Raw genomic sequence first — 8,278 nt, 5'->3', positions numbered from 1 at the left:
CGGCGCTGCCTTTCTGGTCTCTTCTTGTCGAATTACGGTGGAACCAGTCAGAAGTTTAGAAGTCAAAGCAATATTAGAGATCAGCAATTCGAGAGCTAATTATCTGAAGTTTTTAAAGTTAACTAGTTGTAAGATGTTGTTAGTTATTAGTGATAAGTAGGATAAAATTACTCAATGCCACGCGGCATAACATACAATTTAAATAGGTTTAAATCGAAACATTTTCATTTGATGCCTTAGAATAATTGAATAGCTGCAATCCCAATGTGGAATATCTCTGTACTCCTATGTAACCAAGCATTTATGTATAAAAAGAGGTGGGCAGTAATTGTTATTGTTATTAGCATTTGAGAGACTTTAAGCTTGTTTCATCTCATTCAACGGCCAACCAGCTATGTACTGTAGTTTTAAAACGTTCCGCTCAGATGACGATCATCTTGCCGAGATTCCCATTCATTCGTCGTCCAAAACTTTCGTTGCAACGAATGAAAAAACGGCCACTGGCCTTAAAAAGGTTGCGTGAAGCGACATCCTTTCCTCCTTCTCCTTTCGGCACTTACTGACGCAAAGTGCGAACCTAAACATACAATGTATAATGATAATATTAGTGGTTTGCTATGAAAATAAAATCCAAACCAAAACCAAAACCAACAGGCTTTCTGTTTGAAACTATTAACGACGCAGCCAGCATTGGTTCTTGACCTGGCTTTTGACAGTTTCTCTCTGTTTACAAACACTCATCGAGTTAGCCATATTTTCTGACATGAGCAGAAAAAGCCAACGGGTGTAACACACACACACACACGGGCGTCTCTTTTGGTCTCGTGTGAAGGATTCAGTATATTTTTGTGTTGTGCCGGCTTGCGCTTTGTTTTAGTTTTCTGCCGGTCCGTAATCGATTGCAAAGATGTCCTAAATTCGATTAATCTGATAAACGTTGTACAAAGAAAAGCATGAAAATGTCGTCCGAATCGAGAATAGTGAAACTTTTCGAGGAAGTGTTGGTAGGAAAACTAATTCTCCAGCTGGAAACTGCACAATATTCTCCCTGACGCTACGTTTTCTCTTCAAGGAGGACAAAAATATTATACCAATTTGCGATGAAGAGGAGCAACGGAAGCGGGCTGAGGAGGGTTTTAAAAAGATTGGTACACTTTTCGGTGCGATGACACCGGAGGTGAAAGAAGCCTCGATCCGCACATATCTCGGATATGTGGCATCCGTTAACCACCAGAACCGGGTGCACGCATATTTGCAGGTGATGAATCGTATGGTGGCGCTAAACATCATACCCGCAAAGCTTCTGTGCGATCAGCTTATGGGTTCAGAAAAGCTGACCTACAAGAACCAGTGTTTCTGGATTGAGGCCTTTCAGCTGGTGCGTAAGGTGATCGGTGGCGTCGACTACAAGGGTGTACGGGAGATCATGAAATGCTGCAAAGAGAAAGCGCTTTCGTTCCCGGTTAATGTGAGCGTCAACATTCTGCCTCAGTTGCACGAGTTGATCGAACTGATCGAGCACATCTTCAATCGATCGGCGTGCCTACTGCCGGCATACTTCATCATCAACGAGATTAAAAAGACCGACTATCAAAATATGCACTGGCGGGTCTCGAATCTGATTGCGAACTTTATCGAAGAATTTGTTGCGGTCGCCCAGATGCTCTCCATCATTGGCCACTCGTCTATGCTGCCGATCGTGGAACACTCATCCTACGCAGACAACCTGATAATACCGTGGAAACTCGACCCGGACACGCTGAAGCTATCGTTGCGTGGTAATCTTCCTTATGACGACGAATTGCTACAGTGCCAGGCTCGACTGTTACGCTTTGTCCTCCAGCAGCCGTATTCACGGGACATGGTGTGTTCAATGCTGAATTTCCAGAAGCAGCAAAAGCAGAAATGTGCGGCACTGGAGGAGCAACTTGTGTGGCTAGTTCTGAACGCGATGGAATATTCGGAAAAGGAATCACAAACGGTGGCCGGAACAGGCCCAAATGGCGAGCACGATGATGGAGTTTCGAGCCACACGCAATGGGTTTGGCTACACCTGAGCTCACAGTTGATCTACTTCGTGTTGTTTCAATTTGCCACGTTTCAGAACATCGTGAACACACTCCACGAGAAGCTGGCCGTTCGCAACCTTCGTCGTGGCCGCGATCATTTGATGTGGGTGTTTTTGCAATACATTTCGGGCAGCATCCAAAAGCACTCCATACTTAACTTCCTGCCAGTGCTGAAGCTGTACGACATACTGTACCCGGAGAAGGAACCTCTGCCAGTGCCGGACTATAACAATCCGTACTGCACGCACCAGATGGCACCGACCTGCATCTGGATTCATCTGATGAAGCGTGCGCAAACGGAAAATTACAATATAAACCGGCCGATACCCATTGCTTTGAGGTCACATTTCGATTATCTGCAGCAGCTGGCGATGCCTAGCAATAATCCGACGCTGTTCATGGGGTCCGAGTATCGCTTTGCTTTGTTGTGCAATGCCTACTCAACGCAAACTGATTATTTCTCACGCCCGATGCAAGCACTGATCGACACGATCCTCGGAAACAGTAAGAATCCGCAAGCAAACATGGCCGGTGCTGGTGGCCAACCACTGCCCACGGCACCTCTGTCCATGCGCGTACTGGACAGTCTGACCATTCACAGCAAAATGTCGTTGATACACAGCATCGTGATGCATATGATCAAGCAGGCGCAGAATAAAAACTCGATTCCGAACGGAAACAATATGGCGCCCGCACTGGTGGAAACCTACTCGCGGTTACTCGTTTATACGGAGATTGAATCGCTCGGTATCAAGGGTTTTCTTGGTCAACTCCTACCGCAAGTGTTCAAATCGCATGCTTGGGGAATACTGTACACACTGCTAGAAATGTTCTCCTATCGGATGCACCACATTCACTCTCACTACCGAGTGCAGCTGTTAACCCATTTGCATTCGCTGGCTTCCGTACCGCACACGAACCAAATGCAACTGCATTCATGGTAAGAATGTTAAAAAAAACCCCAAGCAGATCAGTTGGATCAGACGTTTTGTCACCGTTTTTTGCTCTTCTTGCAGCGTGGAGTCCACTGCCCTTCGGTTGATCATAGGTCTCGGGTCGGTGGAGGTGCAAGCTCAGCTTTCACGCTATGTCAGCGAGCCAAAACCGCCCGGCAATATCGTTTCGGCTGAAAGTGAGGAACTAAACCGTGCACTCATACTTACGCTAGCCCGCTCGATGCACATCACGGGCACCGGCAGCGATCCGCAATCGAGTGCGTGGTGCAAGGATCTGTTGCAAAACATTATGGCCAACACGCCGCACGCCTGGCCACAGCATACGTTGTACTGCTTTCCGCAGGTGCTGAATGAGTTCTTCCTGCAACACGGCATACCGAAAGAAAGCAAGCAGTTGTTGAAGAAAACGGTCGACGAAGAGTTTCGCAACTGGGCTTCGATGACGAACGAAAACGATATCATTGCCCATTTCGGTATGGCCGTGAATCCTCCGCTGTTTCTGTGTCTCGTGTTCAAGATGATTATTGAAACGGATGCAATCAGTCCGGTAGCTTACAAGTGAGTGCTTGGTTGGTGCTACCTTTTAGGGATATTCTAAGCGTTTGGTTACCCCACAGGATACTGGAACGCATCGGTGCCCGCGCCCTGTCCACGCATCTGCGGAAACTGTGCGATTACTTGCTTTTCGAAGTAGCCAACTCCGGCGGAGGTGCACACGTTAATAAATGTGTCGACACGATCAACGACATGATTTGGAAGTACAACATCGTGACGATTGATCGGTTGGTGTTGTGCTTGATACTGCGTACGCTCGACGGCAATGAGGCGCAGGTTAGCTTCTATATCATTCAGCTGCTGCTGCTGAAAACGTCCGAGTTCCGTAATCGCGTCCAGGAGTTTATCAGTATCAATTCACCGGAGCATTGGAAACAAAACAACTGGCATGAACGCCATCTGGCTTTCCATCAGAAGTTTCCGGAAAAGTTTGCTCCGGACGAATCAGTCTCTCACCCAACGCTGCCGGTGTACTTTGGGAATGTATGTTTGAGATTTTTGCCCGTCCTGGACATCATTGTGCATCGGTATCTGGAGGTACCGACACAAATGAGCAAAACGCTCGATGTGATTCTCGATCACTTGGGATCGTTATACAAGTTTCATGACCGTCCGATCACCTATCTCTATAACACACTGCACTACTACGAACGAAAGCTTCGCGACCGTCCGGTGCTGAAGAAACGGCTGGTGAGTGTGTGTGCTGAAAAATGTGGGTTTTTGATAGTATTCACTATTTTACTGTACTGTTCGCAGGTTGGAACGGTGGTTGGTTCGTTGAAGGATGTACGACCCGACAATTGGTCGCTCACAGAACCGTACCAGGCGTATATGATGAATAAGGACACCGAAAATGTTAACTGGGTGCCAGAATTGAGTTACTACATCAATTTAGTGCGCAGAATGCAAGACAGTATCCTTTTTGCAATAGTTTAAATGCATGCGAAGCATCTCGTTTCAGTTGTATGAGTTCCTTAACATTACATTCGCTCCACAGCAATGGACGGCAAAAACATCTTTTCAGGTACGGACTGGCGCTTCAACGAGTTCCCGAATCCACCAGCACACGCTTTGTATGTCACTTGTGTCGAACTGCTCGGACTTCCGGTCGGTCCGACCGTCGTAGCGAACTGCATCATAGATGTGCTCGTGAAAGGGTACACCGTTGTGCCCACAGGAATATTACACAATTGGATCAACACAATCGGTCTGCTCATGGCGGCATTGCCCGAAGCGTATTGGAGCGTTATTTACGAGCGAATGCAGGAAGCGCTTGGGTCGAAGGCGATGAAAGAGTGGGTGTTCCGACAAAGCCCGTTTGAAATGTTTAACTTCAAGGTGGTGCGTGAAGCGATGCTCGATCGCAGCTACGTTACAGTGCTGGCAATTGCGCACAGCATTTTCCATCACTTCGGCATTGGACAGCTGGCAACCATTACGGAGTAGGATTTAATAGCCATGTTTCGGCTGAAGCGACCACGTTTCTAACCACGTTTTTCTCGCTCTTTTTCAAAAGCTCGATAAAGGAAAAATTGAAGCCGCTTGTTTACACCGAGTACCAGCTGATCTACCTATGCCACGTGGTTGGTCCGTTCTTGAACCGGCTAAGTGTGGAGAGAGCACGGGCCGTCTCGGATATTACACTGATGCTGTACGAGTTGCTCGAGCAGGTGGACAAGTCGCAGCCAACACAACCATTGCGCTATATGGACCCGATCTGCGATCTTCTGTACCACATCAAGTACATGTTTGTTGGTGATACAATGAAAACAGAGCTGGAAGCGATCATACGCCGTTTGAGGCCAGCACTGCAGATGCGTTTACGTTTCATAACGCGCCTCAACGTGGAAGAAATCGCTGTTGATCAAATAGCCACGGGAATGGCAACCACTGGTGCTGGTGGTGTGGCAACCGTCGTTGTGGCACCGGGAGTTTCCGGCAGTGCGATGACATCATCTCAACAATCCACAACAGTGTCCACCGGTGGAGGGTCGACAGGTGCACCGCCAGGGTTAGTACCCTCCGGTGCACCGGGGGCGGCAGGCATAGCAGTCGCCGCAGCTGCCGCTCAGCAGTCGACAGTCGGGATGGCTAACCAAAATACAACATTGCAGCAACAGCTCCAGCAGCAGCTACATCAGCAGATTGGTCAGGGCATGCAGTCCCATCACTAAGTTTTCCGTATATCTCCATCACAAGTGATACATTTTAATACTACAAGCACCTAAACCACGTGAATGTTCGTTATTTAAATGTTTTATCTTTTCGAGCATCGAACGATAAATATACTTAGTGTATAGTGAGCCACACTTGTCAAAATTTGTACAACTGCTAGCAACGTTTTAGTACTAAGCAGTTGTGTTGGTCTTCTGTGTTTCATTGCCTTGTTCCAGAGGGGTATGTACTATTTGCAAAATAAGTATCTGAAAGAATCATCATCAATGTACCAATCAAAGTATATCTGGCACAGTTTGTGTTTTTATGATCGCATTTAATAGAACAACGACAGATCAACGTCTACGTTCAAATTTCACATAAATTGGCTTTTCGGTGCGCAAAATCATATCTGCCACAAACACTAACTCTTCGCGAGTTGTAACCGGTAGGACGCGGAAGTTCACCAGGATGGCCGATAGGGCCGCCTTAAGTTCCAGTATGGCGAACCGTTGTCCGATGCAATTTCTCGGACCCGCACTGAACGGTACGTACGCATATGGGCTACGGCCTTCGGTGTTTTGAGGCAGGAATCGATCAGGATCGAACCGCTCCGGATCAGGAAACACGTCCGGATCGCGGTGCAGATCGAAAATGTGCACGTTAAAAAGGGTTTTCTTCGGAACGCGGCGCTCGCCAAACAGTGTGTCTTCGGTGATGGTACGGGAAATAAAGGGCACTGGTGGGTACAAGCGGAGCGATTCTTTCAGTACCCTATCCATGAATTTCATCTCGCTGTAGTCACTCTGCGTTAATTCTTGTATCGAATCCGGCCGCTGAAGTTGCTGAATCTCTTCATACAGTCGCTGCTGCACGTCGGGATGATGTGCTACGAGAAACAGCGTGAAGATAAGGGCAGCCGACGTGGTGTCGTGGCCCTCGAACATAAACGTATCAACCTCTTCACGGATTCCTTCCTCGTCGATCTGTTGCTTCGCTTCGGCTGCCAACAACGTATCGAGCATGGCATAGCGTTGCTTTATGTTAGTGTAGCTAAAAGTAAACCATATTTTAATTCATATCCTATAAACAAAATTCTAGCCACGCTCACATGTTTTCCTCAGAAAAATCACCAATGTTCCGTACGTTCTGATGAAATAATTCGCGTCGTTGCTTGATTATTGAGCGCGTAAAGGCGTGAACTGGTTGAAGTAGTTTGTTGAACTTAGCGGCGAGACCAGTTAGCTTGTAGCTAAAATTCTCAAATAACCACGGGTTCATCAGTCGTTGCAGAAGCATAGTTCCGATCGCTTCTATTTTTCCACGATACTCGTTAGCCATTGTCACCGAATCGAGTTTAATTCCCATAGCCGTTTCTGCAGGAAAACGAAAAGGAATCTCACCGACGGTCTGATATTTCTTAAAATTGGAATCCTTTCGTTACCACAAATAGTGTTGAGCGTAAACTTTGTGGCAACCGGTTGTAATGCTACAATCTCTCCTTTATCAGAAGTCGTGCCAAGATGTGTGATCAAACTCCGACACTCGTCCTGGAATGTTAGCAGAAAGCTAGGCAAAATATTAAAATGAAAAGCCGGCGTTAGGATACGCCGTCGGTGCTGCCACTTTGTGCCGCCACTGTTTAGGAGCCCTAAACCGAGGAAACGGTGCGTCAACTGGTAGATCATGCCTTTCTCGATCAACTTCGTGCTCGATAGTAGCGGTTCGACGTCCTTCGCTTGGAATGCGTTCAGCGTAAGGAATCCACGTACCACCAGGCGGTAAGTATCGCCGTACAACGTTGCCCAGCGGCGAGGTAATTGAAATGTGCGCCGCTGATCGTTGAACATCAAATTGTGCGCATTGCCAAGCAGAGGAATCATCCTGGGCCCGGGAAAATGTTTTGCTGCACGGTATGTTGCCGACGTGCGTAAGCGCAGTTCGCACAGCACGAGCAGTAGTAGTATGGCGAAGAGAACCACCGTTAAGATGTCCATCTTATTCGGATTGCACAGCAAAACTGTTCATAGGCTTACCAAATTTTGTACATGCTTCAACGGACTTCGGATTGATAGAAGAGCGTGACGAATGAGAATGTTCCTCCACAACACATGATAGCACTGTCGGGGATGATAGTAGGCTCTTAGAGTTTTGATTACCAACATAAGGCGTTGTGGGTCATGCGACCCGAGAGTGCAGGATTTATATTTTCAGCAAGTCAGCAAACAGTGTCGATTAGGGCACCCTCATCCCTGTGGCATTTGTGGTTATGAATAATTCGACAATCAATGTTGTCCTGAAACTTTCGAACCATTCCCCTAGGGAAATCCATGACTCATTTTGAACACAATGACTCATAAATCAATCATATGTGGTCTGATAATTTTTGCAAAAAGTTCCTGGTATTATTTTAACGAAATCAAAGAACCCATTATATGTTTGGATAGTTACGATAAATAATTGTAAGGCAAGTTGCCTATAGTTTCTGAAATAACAAAAGAATTTCGATAGAGAAGTTCGATAAATCATTTTAAAAACATTATT

General features: G+C 46.7%; 2 protein-coding genes across 2 annotated transcripts; one reads left to right on the top strand and one right to left on the bottom strand.

The window, feature by feature from the left end:
* Positions 1-959: 959 nt before the first annotated feature.
* On the top strand, positions 960-5,809 carry LOC128267014 (mediator of RNA polymerase II transcription subunit 23). Its single transcript, XM_053003805.1, has 7 exons — positions 960-1,004; positions 1,073-3,009; positions 3,086-3,583; positions 3,643-4,270; positions 4,337-4,493; positions 4,578-5,022; positions 5,097-5,809. The coding sequence occupies exons 1-7, from the start codon at positions 960-962 to the stop codon at positions 5,752-5,754; spliced, it is 4,368 nt and encodes a 1,455-aa protein (XP_052859765.1). The 3' UTR covers positions 5,755-5,809.
* A 281-nt stretch (positions 5,810-6,090) lies between these two features.
* On the bottom strand, positions 6,091-7,731 carry LOC128268005 (probable cytochrome P450 4ac1). Its single transcript, XM_053004991.1, has 3 exons — positions 7,179-7,731; positions 6,846-7,110; positions 6,091-6,787 (listed from the first exon to the last, which is right to left on the bottom strand). Exons 1-3 carry the CDS (start codon positions 7,729-7,731, stop codon positions 6,091-6,093), a joined length of 1,515 nt encoding a protein of 504 aa, XP_052860951.1.
* Positions 7,732-8,278: the final 547 nt, after the last annotated feature.

This window comes from Anopheles cruzii, chromosome 2 (assembly GCF_943734635.1).
Source record: "Anopheles cruzii chromosome 2, idAnoCruzAS_RS32_06, whole genome shotgun sequence".
Lineage (NCBI taxonomy): Eukaryota > Metazoa > Arthropoda > Insecta > Diptera > Culicidae > Anopheles > Anopheles cruzii.
The sequence above is the reverse complement of the archived record's forward strand: the minus strand, read 5'-3'. Positions and strand labels throughout refer to the sequence as shown.

Coding starts and splice junctions, on each gene's coding strand:
- LOC128268005 (XM_053004991.1), bottom strand. CDS start 7,731: ATGGACATCTTAACGGTGGTTCTCTTCGCCATACTACTACTGCTCGTG. Junction 7,111..7,178: donor TACGCTCAACACTATTTGTG/GTAACGAAAGGA, acceptor GTTTTCCTGCAG/AAACGGCTATGGGAATTAAA. Junction 6,788..6,845: donor GATTTTTCTGAGGAAAACAT/GTGAGCGTGGCT, acceptor GTTTACTTTTAG/CTACACTAACATAAAGCAAC.
- LOC128267014 (XM_053003805.1), top strand. CDS start 960: ATGTCGTCCGAATCGAGAATAGTGAAACTTTTCGAGGAAGTGTTG. Junction 3,010..3,085: donor CAAATGCAACTGCATTCATG/GTAAGAATGTTA, acceptor CTCTTCTTGCAG/CGTGGAGTCCACTGCCCTTC. Junction 4,271..4,336: donor CGGTGCTGAAGAAACGGCTG/GTGAGTGTGTGT, acceptor TACTGTTCGCAG/GTTGGAACGGTGGTTGGTTC.